The following is a 13,026-nucleotide window of genomic DNA, read 5'->3' on the forward strand; positions in this document are numbered from 1 at the left end:
CAGCTAATGTTGTGAGGATCATATGGAGATACAGTGTGGGATGGAAATGGATCCTTAGATGCTCTGTTTTTACTTTGTCCTGTAAATTAACTTTAATTTGCGAATGATTTGATTTCATCCAGTTATTGCATTATCACTTGCTATTGTCTCTGTAAGAGACCACATTAGTATTTAATACATTTTCACAAGATGCTCAGATAAGCGATGGGATCATCAACTCTTTGATGCGCTGCTGTGTTTCAGTTAATTTATAATAAACGGGTAAAGTGCAGCTGGATGACACATTTACTTGGAGCCCAATCATTATCTTAAGTGAACTGATGTGTTGAAAAATAAAGTTGAGCTGTTTCAATCATATGTCCAGCGCTAATTCGGATGATTTAAATGAAATCAATCAAAAATAAAAATAAAAAAGCATAATCCTGAGTATTCTGGAGGCACATGTTTAACTAGAGGGGCTCTGACGCTGTGGCTCATCAGGACTGTCAGAGGAGACAATGCAATAACAGAGAGACTCGCTAAGAGAGAATCGGAGTCTCTTTGGTATGTAATGCAACTGAATGAAGCCACCTACGATGATGATGGTTACAGAAGGTGCCAAGTAATGATGCACTGAGGATGGATGAAGTGCACTACAATATTTCATAAAGATTTCCTACAGTAATTGGGTTTAAAGTTGTCCCAGTTGTTATTTGGCACTTGCATCTTTGATTTCTAAATTTGTGCCAGGGCTGAATCTTGTTAAAATTTTGTAGCTCTCATCCCCTTTTATATTATTACGAGGGGTGAAGTAAAGATGAGACATGCTTGAATGATTCACCAGTCAATGGGAGAAGTACAATCATTGCCACGTGGAATTGTATTATTATTCAGCCATGACAAAAAACACTTTTTTTCACATAAGACTGTAGGATCAAAATATGTATTATTGCAGAATATACATATATATAAAAAACACTGCTTTAAAAAATTACCTTTGGTAACTAATATATATATATATATACATAACATAGTGTACTAGGCACCACATGTATGTAGATTCATCACGTCAGCCTATCACCCCCTGGTGGCTGTTAGGAGGCTTGGCAGCATCTACACCACACACAACCACTGATTCATCTCTGCAGCACTTTTTAAATGTGCAGAGTCTATGACATGTCTGTGTATCCTGCGTACTCATTACATCGAAAAAGTATTCAATTTTGTAACTTTATATGCCTCAAAATACATATTTTATCCTGGTTTGTTCATGGCACCATTCACTTGTTCATGAGAAGAAACAGAAAGGAAATACAAGTAGTAAATACTTTCAGTAAATCAAAGTGCTGTTTCCAAATCCTAACTCAGCCTTCAAGCATATCCAGACAGTCTAGTTTCTATAAGGACTGTGTCTTTTTTACCAAGTTCATGCAAGGTGTAGTTAGGATTTAGGATGCTCATAAAAAGCTGCCAGACACACACATTGCATAGGAGTACGCATTATGTGAACAGACGAATCCACTCAGAGGCACACTCAGGTACACACAGTCACACACAGTAGCTAAAACCTGTGAAAAAAGTGTGAAGATAGTTAGTTGTAGTAGTGAGGTTAGTGAGATCACACATGCAGGGGCGGAGGGATAAAAATAAATTTTTGTCAACGGACATGACTGAGTTGCTCATTGAATACAAATGTCTGAAATACCATTGACTTGATTTTAGAGAAAACTAACTGGGGTTGGGTCCATTCACAGGTGACAGGCTCAAAAGAGTGGCCTGCCCTCTGTCATGTGACCTTGTGACGTTAGAGCAGGTTTGTCCTGGTGACCAATAGATTTGGAAGCAGAAGGTTAGGGAAGTGTTAAAAGGCAAGTGAAGGGGACTGACCTAAGATGAGAATGACATTGCAGACTGTATCAATCGGTTAGACATGGACAAAAATAAGTGATGAAAAGTTTTGACTTTCAAAGGGCAGTGTGGAGAAAGAGCCTTTCAATAATTTGAAAAAACAACTTAATGAAATTTCCTTGGCTGATCAGACTGCCAAAAGAATACATATTAAGTACATGTGAAATATGAAAAATACAGCCAGTGTTTTATAAACAGGACATCAAACTGTATTTGTTCATATCACTTAAATAAAAAGAGAAGCTGGGGCCACAGTGGCCGTAGTGCTGTAGAATGAAACAGGAAAGGTTGTGATGACTGACAACCTCCTCCGAGGCAGCCAGTTGGTTCAAAATCAGCACAAGCAACGCTCTAGCAAGCCTCTGCTCACCTGCTGTCCCATTCGGGATAGAGGGGAAACGCAAGAAGTATTTAAGAAGAGGGGTATACAGTACACACACACACACACACACACACACACAAACACAAACACACATCACACAGCCACCTGCAGACAAGTACACACATCCATATGTTCACTGTGGCAGGACGCCAAGCAGGCTCGCACTGTACACAAACATATTTTAAGACAAACACTGTTGTAAGTCCTGCATGAAACTGACAACATAAAACATACACACACTGATTTATAGCCTAGTTTCTAATCTTTGCAAGCAAAAAAATTACATAAGACATAACTAGTGAATGAAGTTATATAATGTGAAGAAATGAACCTGGACTGACGTCTAGTGGTGAATCATAAAACTACAACAACACTCCAGAGGATGGAAATACTGAAATTAGCAGATTTAAACTCATAAACAGAAGAATAGTCTGATAAAATTTAAAAGGTGCAGACAATTAATGAGTTTATAACAATTAGAAGACTTAATTATATTTAATTAATTCTAATTATATAGAGAATATGTCTAGGATCACATTCTAAATAGAAATTGCCCAACTTGATTTGTGATAATAACCATCCGTTTTAATAGATGTGATAAGACAAAAAACATAATTATTTATAGTCTGAGTAATGCTGCATCCAACTCACTACTGTGATCAGAATTTGTTGCACAGATGACGGACTGAGTCACCGGCATCTGTGAGAGATGACATGGCTCTGGTTGTGAGGTGCACTTTTAGACTAACTTACCCAATGTCATCCATGATACAGCCTGCCCAGCGATCATCACACTTGCATTCCCCTGGAATAAACCCAAAAAAACATTGCGATCGCATCAAAACCAGGATTTAAATGATTGTTCCTCATTAATAAAGGATTCATTAAGGTTTAACTGAGTACCATTGAGGATCCTCTTCTTGTCAGAGAAGATGCCAATGTTCTGCCCAAGAGACTGAGCCAGAGTTATGGCCATCTCATTTGTTTTCCCATACTGATGAAGAAAGGGGGGCAAAAGCAGAATTTTTAATTAGTCTGGAGAAAAGATCAATATAAATAGTAAGAAAAATAGAGACTACAGCATATTACGGGAATGCATGCACAGCACTGACGTGGAAAATCTAAATTTGCCGCATTAATGAGAGAAAACAGCATTTTGCTGGTGTTCAGCGTAGGTTTGAAATAATGACATTAGCCCATGACTGTGCTTTGTGTGGCCTATATCTTGTCATGAATTAACCCTGAGCTGAAGGTAAAATTTGGAGTTTTTGGAAACTCACCTCATTGACCCCCCCTCCTTTAGTAAGAGAGCAAACTCCTCCCATGTAGGAAGCTCCACCCCAGCTGCTATGAAAGCGATTCCCTCTGAAAAAGGAGAAAGTTATACATTTAAAGGTGCAGTAGGAAAGCCTTATAAAACTAACTTTCTGTCATATTTGCTGAAACTGACCCTATGTTCAAGTATAATTGCATGAAGCAGGTCATTTTAAAAAAAATTCGGCTCCTCTGGCCCCACCTAGAGCCTGTAGCGCGATTTGCAAGACATCCAACGCTCCATATTCAGATGCACCAATCAAGACCAGGGGTGTATCTAACAGAGTGTCAATCACTGCTCATGGACACGCATTTCATAACCACATCAACAGGTAGCGGTCATATATCTACCACATAGCAAATTGATAAATCTAAACTGTGGAATAAAACGCCACAATAAATGCTTCTAACTGTTACTGATAGCAAACATCACCAATGTAGGCTACTTTTAGAAACATCCTAACCTTGGTTTTGTCCTAAAGTTGACTATTGCTAAATATTTTGACCTAAAGTATAACGACTGTATCGTTGTACTTTAGGTCAAATTATTTAGCAATAACGAAGGGTATTATAAAAACTATTTTGTTGTTGTTACGTCGGTGTGTTCCATGCTAGTTTGTTTACTCGCTCTCTCTCGGTTCTCTGCTCGTGCACAGTATTCCAGGGCCAATATGCACGCGCTCTATCCTGCACAGCGCTCCCTTGTGGGGGGAGGGGCTTGGGAGACCGTTTTGGGCTTTAGCGGAAAGGGGGGAGGGACTGAGAAGTTGTCGATGTTAAAATTTTTTGGCTAAGTCCTGGATCTTCGCAATCCTGCCTACGGGACCTTTAATAGAAAGGAGTTGAACACAATAAACTCTCTTTTAAATGTCCAGACTTACGAGAAGAGGTGAACAGAGTCGCATTTCTCCTTGATGAAGTCTTTTCGGTACTTCATGAACTCCTTCAGAGTCACCATGGGGTCATCGTCGATGTTAAACTTGTTCTCGGCTAACCAGGTCTCCATGGCAACTAGCACAATCCGGGTATTAAGCTGTTCCCTGAAAATCTGGGGAATCAAAGTAAAGTTAACGTCAGGACGTCGTCTTTTGAAAGTCACAGAGCTTTAGGTACTTGAGTAACTGAAAGTGCCAACATGACATGGAGGGATCAATATCATAACTGACAGGCATGCTTCACACTCATCAAAATCTCCAGCTGTATATTATGACAGCGGTCAAACTGTCAGTATGATCCTTCTACCAGACAGCAGCGCATCATGAGGGACCAGACAGTCAACAAAGGTAACAGTCTGAAGGACGAAGCAGGAGCGGAGGCACTGGCAAATAAAAATGTTTGCTTTCATAAGATGGAAATCTGTCGGGGCCTCAGGCCAGATAAACACCGGAGAAGAGCAAAGCTTCCACAGTTAAACTGAACGCCGAGAGTCTTGAGGAGACGCTGGCCGAGCAGAAAGGAAGTGGTCAGTGATATATGCTTGGCTCGATCCCTGACACTGCCTCTGGTTGTGAATCTCTGTGGAGAGTTCTGGTGTGGACGCAACAATAAAACCTTCAGACGGTGAGTCTGCACTAGACCTGTGCTACATCTTATTCTGCCTCGGTCATGTACAAATCCTTTTACTATTTGATGGGGAAATTACAACATGTCAGGCCTTTTATCAGGTGCAGAGAAATAGCATTTGGAAGTATTAATGTTTCCTGCTGTTGGAAATCGATGCATCCTTCCCAGACAGGGTCTTCATATGATCATCTTCAAGGACACAACACAGAGCATGACCTCTCTCCAGCTTCACCAGCCTATCAGCTTACAGACATGACCCCGTAGCAGGTCAGATTTCAGTAACACAGCACACAGACGTGGCTACAAATAATCCAACATTTAAATATCTGCCTCAGTTCTGTTGGGAGGCTGTCTCAGTCCTCTGACATCTGGAAACTAATAACTGGCTGGTTAATGGCTGCTCGCAGCATATTATGGGCCAGGAGAGGCTTTAAGTGGAGAGAGTGAGGTTGGTTAAATGAGAAATCAGTGCAATGTGTACTCAGCTGTAATACCTGGGAGTGCTTGTGGCAAGCTTTCCAAGAAGAGGATCAATACAATTCTTACCATGTCAGCTATATTGACCACTGTCTTAGCATTGTTGTTGGTGTGCCCAACGGAAAGTCGATGCTTCTTATACTGAGGGAAAAAAAGACAAAGAAATAAATATGGGATTCATTACCTGGAACAGATTAATTTAAGCCATTTATACGCACAAAATGAATCTTTGTCTGAATATTTAACTCACTTATAAAGTCACATTTATTGTGTTTGAAACTAAATATGTTCTGTTTCACTGGATCTTAGCCAGACACATATGGATCAAAACTGCACAACACAGGCAGCATTTAATGTGCACACTCTTACTCTGTCTATAGTCTTGACTCTCTGCCCGCCCAGATTCAGGTTCAGGTTGGTAATGTTGTCCAGTTTTCATTAGACAAATAAAATGAAATTGAACTACTCTCAAATATCGCTCATAGGCAGAGTCTAACTGAACTATTTCATACTTTGAATACGAATATAATGTTAAATTATTATAACTTTCACATTTTTTACTGCATCACATTTGCACATTCACATCAAACTGTAACTAGTTAAAATCTTACCATCAAATGGTCATTGATGACCATAAGCTCGATGTATTTGGGCTCATCTTCAACACTTCGTGACGCAAGTGAAGCCTGAGAGAACAGTTTTGTCACATTAGCACACACTCCCAACGTTTGCATATCAAGGAGAATTTCAGAACAGCGCAGTAAACACAAAAGTCAACACGTCCCCTCGGTCATGAAGACAATAAAAGAAATGACAAATCAATGCATAAGAACTTTGCAAAGTTAAACCGCCTTTTGTCTGCAGCACTGAAAGCTGAGGGACAGACAGCTGCAGAGACATGTGACTGGGAGAAGACGAGGCAAGAAGCAGCCTCTGCTCAGATACATACATATTTCATGAAGAAGAAGAAGAAGAAAAAGAAGAAGAAGCTATGGGGGAAACATATGGGGGGGTACTGCATAATCAGGTTTAGACTAAAAGCATCAAAAGGATGATCATCTCTTAATCTCTTTTTACACTATCACACATGCTCATCCACAAAATAAGTCCATCAGAGTCCCTTGTCTGCTCATGCTGAGGATTTACCTGTCTCTTTTTTCTCCTGTGAACAACTCTTGATCCAGGGAATGGAGGGCTGGGAAAAGGCGGCTCCGGTAGATCACCTGGTAAACAAAAGACATTTAATTCTATCAACAAGCAGGAGCAGACAGAGACACTTTCTATATGCAGTTTGAATTGAAGTAAATCACAAAACCAAACAGTAATTTTGCTTCAATAAATATTAATTGCAGTTATTCAGTTATTCAGCCATCATCTTACCACTGAGGAGATCACCCAGTCCCTCTTCCCCTGCTGATTTATATATCATATGAATGCGAACATCTCCCTGGTAGACACAAAAACAAGGATTTAATGACTTTGTTCATCAGTGACACAGTCACAGCAAAGACTCTGGGATGCTGGCTTTTCCTTCATGGTGCACAAATTTCTTCATCCACTTGAAAGATCTCAGCCCCCTCTACCAAGACGACAGATACAGATGTGTAGAGCTGGGTGAATAGCAGAGCCCCACCACAACATCAGTACAACGTACACAACCGTTTCACATTTTTATACAGAACAGCTTAACAGAACAAATGCCCTCATCTGGGAGTCAAGCAGCTGTGGTAACCTGAGGTAAACCTTCACCTGAGATAAACTTGCTTAAAAACTAAATAAATAATTTCCATGCTGCTAGTTTTGTCAGCAACCATTCTGAGATAAATTCCAGTTCTGTCTTATCTGTATTAATGACCTGAATTTGCAGCCTTGCTTTGGATAAATGTGTTTATGTATACAACCCAAGTTCGTCAGTTAAGCTCGGACTAGTCATTAGACAAATAACTTGACTCAAATAAATAATATACGGTCATTAAAGAAATGTTAAAGTTGGGTTGGACAGGGTATAAAACATCTTACAAAACACTTACAGTACTTAATAGAAAAAAGATAAGATCAGATCAGATATATTTTATTATCATTGTACTATCACCTAAAAAAGTCACCTATCTTACCTTATCAGAAAAACAAATATCAATGGCAGACACATTCGTTATATGTGTAATCTACCTCAGGACAATTTGATATAAATGATTATTATGTTCCCTGTGAGTTCAACGATCGTTTATTAATAATATTAGGAGTAACACGATTTAACATTAGTGAACAACATCAGCGCTAAAGTAATGGTTAACCCAGTGGCTGTACAGGGTTTTAACCACCTGTGAGACGGAAACGCCTCAACTTATTCAGCGACCACATCCTGTTTACTCTCGGAGCTACTGTAAAAGGCCGTGGTTTGGTTTGTGTTCACAAGTGTGTAAAAGGGGACCAGGGCGAAATGACACCGACTTCGCTGTAAAACACACAATTTAACATCTGGAAATATACGGTATTGTACGCTTATGTTAAATGTTGTTAACGTGCTTGAGCTTCGCAGTAAAACAATCGGGATGCAACAGGTTAATGTTACTGTAATGCTAACTTGTTAGCCGTCGGCTAGCTGGCTAGTTAGCTTGCGTTTAATTTGTTCGTACCACACATTTCACGCTCATTTGAGTTATAGACACAGTCGATTGTAGTGAACACGCTTGTTTACATATACATGTGTTGTAAGTACCGTCTATTCAGTTGGTTAAAAGACCTAGCACAGTAGCTAATAACACTACCGATAGTTAGCCTAGCTCTGTGGGCTAACTGGCTGCTCAGTGTGATAATAGCTAGATAAATACCTGTTATTACACAGTTATGGTGCATCTCCAGTCACACACAAGTGACCTGAAATTACAGCACGTCTGCTGTTTATCCAGTCACCTAATGGATTTTAGCCAGACAGTACCACGAAGCCTGAATATATACATATATATATATATAAAAACAACGATTTAAGAGTTTAATTTTACAAGTTAATAGGAATTAAATATTTAGGGATTATAGTTAAATATGATAAGTACTAGAAGTTGAGTAAAAATAACAGTAACCACAAATAAATAAATTAAACACTGTTAAGACATATCTGAAGTTCTTAATCTTTCAAAAAGCTGTCTTTTGAAATTGTTTGCATGAGAGGGGTCCTGTCTGCAAATCCATGCTCATCTTTAGTTTTAAACTACGAGACAATGTAAACAGCTTAAAGAAACGTGTCCAGGGACCAAAAAGTGATTTAAACATAATCAGTAAAGCCTAAATCAACTCCTGAACTGACAGCAGGTAAGCATCAAACATGGACGGTATAATCGCATCTTTTTGGCTTTGGTACAAGTAGAGCAGCTCTATTTTATATTAACGTAAAAGTAACTGCCATCACGTCACACAGGCAGGTTCAAGCCTCTAATTCAGTTACTTATTGTTCCACTGTACCGTCTATTCACTGCTGTATAGACACTCTCACTGCAAGCTCAGCCACCAAGTCATTCCCACTTTGTTTGCTAATGAAATGAGAGCATTGTTTCTCTGGGACAGCAGATATTGGGTCAACTACACTGTGGTGAATAGAAATACAGGGGGGGATGCCCATAGCTAGGTCAGCCCATGGCACAGTTAGATTCAGTACTAATGGGGCCATTTGGATAAACTTGTATAACAACGTTATTTTCAGGAGTTTTGTGTATTTAAAAAAAAAACTGTATAGTCACAGTGCTTTCCCCGGTTCTGACCAGCCTCTGCTTTCTGTCGCACTTCGTCTGTTTATCCAGGAACAGGAACTCTCCTGGAAGCATCACTTTCTAACTGCAACCATGTCGTGCCGGGACATCCACGCCACCAATGCTTTTTCCTTCATCATGGCCTTTGTGTCTGTGAGTGGGATTGTTGTGGCTACTGTGATCCCACAGTGGCGTGTAACCAGACTCGTCACCTTCAATCGCAATGCCAAAAATATCAGTGTCTATGATGGGCTGTGGGCTAAATGTGTGAAGCAAGATGGCTATTCGGGATGTTACTACTATGATTCAGAGGTATTATCAGAAATTTGCTTTCCTCTTGTTTGTTTTTTTATTATTGTTTCATTTATGTCCTAAGTGATTCTAAGAGATATCATCTTTCATTTCCAGTGGTACTCTAAAGTGGACCAGTTGGATCTGCGGCTCCTGCAGTTCTGCCTTCCGGCCGGCCTGATGCTCAGCTCTCTGGCCTTGCTGCTGTGCATGGCTGGGATGTGTAAAACCTGCTGCTGCTCAGACAAGCCTGAACCGGACATTAAAACGATTCGATTCCTAGTGAACAGTGCAGGCTGTCACCTGGTGGCCGGGACGTTCTTGTTTCTGGGTGGAGCCGTCGCCATCGCGCCCTCAGTGTGGTTCCTCTTCCGCACCAAGGAGATGAACGCCAAATACGACAACATTTTCTCAGACGGATTTGCTGTGTACGTATCTATAGGCTGCTCTGGAGGACTGATGCTGTCTGCGCTGCTGATGTTCATGTGGTACTGTATGTGTAAGAAGTTGCCTTCACCCTTCTGGTTGCCTTTACCCTCCATGTCTACCTCTCCGTCCACCCAGCCTCTCACTGCCAACGGGTATCCTCCTTCACCAGTTTATGGTCCGCAACCCTTCCCACCTCAGACATATCCTCCCACAGTGATTGACACACACCCTTATGTGCCCATTCAGGGCTACACACAAAGTGTGATCGCCCCTGCAGCTCCGCAGGTGTTCATGTCTCAGCTTTCTGCTCCAGATGGGTATGGTTCAGAGGTGGGAGGGACCCAAGTCTACAGCTATGCTCCGTCACACGCTCCCTCTCAGAGTTACGCTCCCTCTCACAGTCACGCTCCCTCTCAGAGTTACGCGCCCTCTCAGAGTTACGCTCCCTCTCAGAGTTATGCTCCATCACAGAGTTACGCTCCTTCTCAGGGTTATGCATCCAGCCATGTAGGCCACCGCTACTCCAGCCGCTCACGGATGTCGGCCATAGAGATTGACATTCCCGTACTGACACAGTGAGAGGAGAGAGGCTGATAACTTTACCACGTTGAAGGCTTCTGTCAATAAACCTTCATATTGTTCATCACTAACAAAACTAATAGAGTATGATAGATGAAAGTTAATAACTTGAGAGCTATTTACAGACTCTGGAGTGATGGTTTTAAAAATTCTGTCTGTCAGTCCAGGTTTGTAAATTGTTGATCACAGAGGACGAGAGTCAGTCAGAATAACCCTGGAGGTACTACAGTATATGAAGGATGAGATTATTTTTGAAAAGAATATGACACTAGCACTGGTGCAAATACCTCTGTATTCAATTTAGTATTGTGGAAAGGGAAGAAAACTAACTTTTATTTATAGCCGAAAATGGACACTGCAGCCAGCGAGCTTGTCTCACTATTTACAAGCAAAGCGGGATCATTTAAGTTTAAGTTCCTGAAGTGGCCAATGGACCAACTTTCTCACTACTGTTACTAAGTGGTTCTATATATATTCCAACCCTTGACAGCTTGTCCTCAGATATATTATTTTCTGTTACGTTATGTTGTTACTTTACCTTCCGACTCAACTTAATTTTGCTTGTTTAGAGTATGGAGGTCTTCTGTTATCTCTACTGAACATAACACTGACTTACACCACTAACTGGATCACCTGTTTGTATTTTATTTGTCTGTTGTTGTAACATGAATTGTTAAAAATGTCACTGTGCCCTCTGAAGAGCAGCTGTTGCAGTTTTTTTCGATGCACTAATTATGAGAATACCGTGCCAGTTTACATTGCCTTTTGCTTTTTTTTTTTTGCTTTGTGCATTGTTTTAAATATATGTCTTCTAATCATTTACTGTAGCATACTCTTCACCTGTCTTAAATTGATATACAAATGCTATTTGAATGACTCTGTGAAATTATATTATAATTATGAACTGTGATGTCAAAAACACTAACTGTGGTTTCTAAGGGGACAAAATGTGTCTACTGTGCTCTTAAACATTTGCCAACCTAGCTGGAAGCGATCGTTCAGTAGCGATAGTCCTTGTGATGACGCCAAATTTAAGTTTTGCTGCCTCCTGTGTATTTTGCCTATTGAGCACTGATCTGCATTTTTAATGTCCACCGTGTTATTCTAAAGTGTTGAGGTCCGTGAAATTGTAAAAGAAACACGGTTTTCTACGCTGTCATCTTTTTATTTCAAATAAAACTAAAATCATAATAAAAATGTGTGCCTGTCTATAAACAAGGCCAAGAATGATATAACCTAATGACTGCCTCAAAGTGCCCAAGAGCCATGGCAACAACACAAAAAAACTAAGAGGTTCAACTGAGCGTCATTTCAAGTCAGTCTGGAATAGTAATTCAAGGACATAATTTGCTCTTATGTGCCACTGTGATAGTTTCAGCTGGTTATGTTTCCACATTTTAATCAATGTATTGTTTGACAAAGCCTGTGAGGTTCTGGTTTCACACAAATGCCTCAAAATGTTAAAGGGCCTTATGTAGTTGGATTTATGAACTGATTTATTGTGGGATGCTGTTTATTTCCTACTTAGTGATGCCATTTGCATGATTGTGCCTCTAAGTGACTTACAGTAATACTTACAGACTGAACTCAGAGCAATTTTAAAGCAACTTTGAGAGGATAAACAAGTTGACATTTGCCACGACAACCACTTTATCAGCTCTGCGGACAAATATTGAAGCTAAGAACCTCAAAAGGCAATTAACGACACTAAGCATTCAATTAAAATACAGCTTTTAGTACTCCTGTGCCTTGTCTTATCTTTGATGTAGTCCAAGCGGACGGAGCATTTGAATTAAAAACCACCAGCGTAAACTGCTGCAGTTATAATTGGAACCAACTCCTTTGATGTGACACTTGAGAGTTTAGCGGCTGGTGATTAATAAGACTCGTAATTTGAAGCAGTGTTTGACATAGCAGCTCTTGTATTATTTCTAGCACATACACATAGTATCAGAAATCATTATCAGAGCAGTGGTAGTGCCACTGAGGTAGCGCTAGCGTAATGAAACAGTTTCTTGACCATGCCTTCTTTGTTCTCAGATAATTTCTCCCTGCCAATAATCTCAGTTTGAAGATACATACGCACAGACTCGGCAGGTTGTGTGTGGCGGTGGAGATTAAGGGTCTATACAGATGGGATTCTCATGTTGTGCTAGAAAGGAACGGGGGCGGGGCTCGGGGTTGCCAATGGAAACGGGACCTCAGACACAGACTGCTGGCTCATGAATATAAAGCAGGGAGGGATAACATGCTTTCCACTCTCTCGGTGCATGTGTGAATGAACTGGTCCTGGTTTAGTAACATGAAGTTGGCTTCAGGCCACAGGGAGACCCCCACCCTCACCCTCCCCCCCTTTTTTTA

At 40.5% G+C, this 13,026-nt stretch overlaps 2 protein-coding genes across 2 annotated transcripts in view; one reads left to right on the forward strand and one right to left on the reverse strand.

Moving 5' to 3' along the window:
- adam22 (ADAM metallopeptidase domain 22) overlaps positions 1–13,026 on the reverse strand; it is a gene marked incomplete at both ends in the record, with an annotated part of 51,154 nt that overhangs the window by 10,181 nt on the left and 27,947 nt on the right. Inside the window, 8 exons of the mRNA XM_084557861.1 lie at positions 3,023–3,074; positions 3,173–3,263; positions 3,550–3,634; positions 4,465–4,631; positions 5,693–5,764; positions 6,235–6,309; positions 6,770–6,846; positions 7,004–7,070. Coding sequence (XP_084413987.1) covers positions 3,023–3,074; positions 3,173–3,263; positions 3,550–3,634; positions 4,465–4,631; positions 5,693–5,764; positions 6,235–6,309; positions 6,770–6,846; positions 7,004–7,070 — 686 coding nt within the window. The remainder of the gene's footprint in view (positions 1–3,022; positions 3,075–3,172; positions 3,264–3,549; positions 3,635–4,464; positions 4,632–5,692; positions 5,765–6,234; positions 6,310–6,769; positions 6,847–7,003; positions 7,071–13,026) is intronic.
- cldn12 (claudin 12) lies at positions 7,992–12,513 on the forward strand. Its single transcript, XM_084557613.1, has 3 exons — positions 7,992–8,114; positions 9,418–9,678; positions 9,775–12,513. Exons 2-3 carry the CDS (start codon positions 9,460–9,462, stop codon positions 10,663–10,665), a joined length of 1,110 nt encoding a protein of 369 aa, XP_084413739.1. The 5' UTR covers positions 7,992–8,114; positions 9,418–9,459; the 3' UTR covers positions 10,666–12,513.

This window comes from Chelon labrosus, assembly GCF_963514085.1.
Source record: "Chelon labrosus genome assembly, chromosome: 12".
In the NCBI taxonomy this organism is placed as follows: Eukaryota; Metazoa; Chordata; class Actinopteri; order Mugiliformes; family Mugilidae; genus Chelon; species Chelon labrosus.

Bases quoted from the DNA above. Each gene is read 5' to 3' on its own strand.
- cldn12 (XM_084557613.1), top strand. From the start codon at position 9,460: ATGTCGTGCCGGGACATCCACGCCACCAATGCTTTTTCCTTCATCATG. The intron at 9,679-9,774 runs GTATTATCAGAA...TTTCATTTCCAG, and splicing joins GTTACTACTATGATTCAGAG to TGGTACTCTAAAGTGGACCA.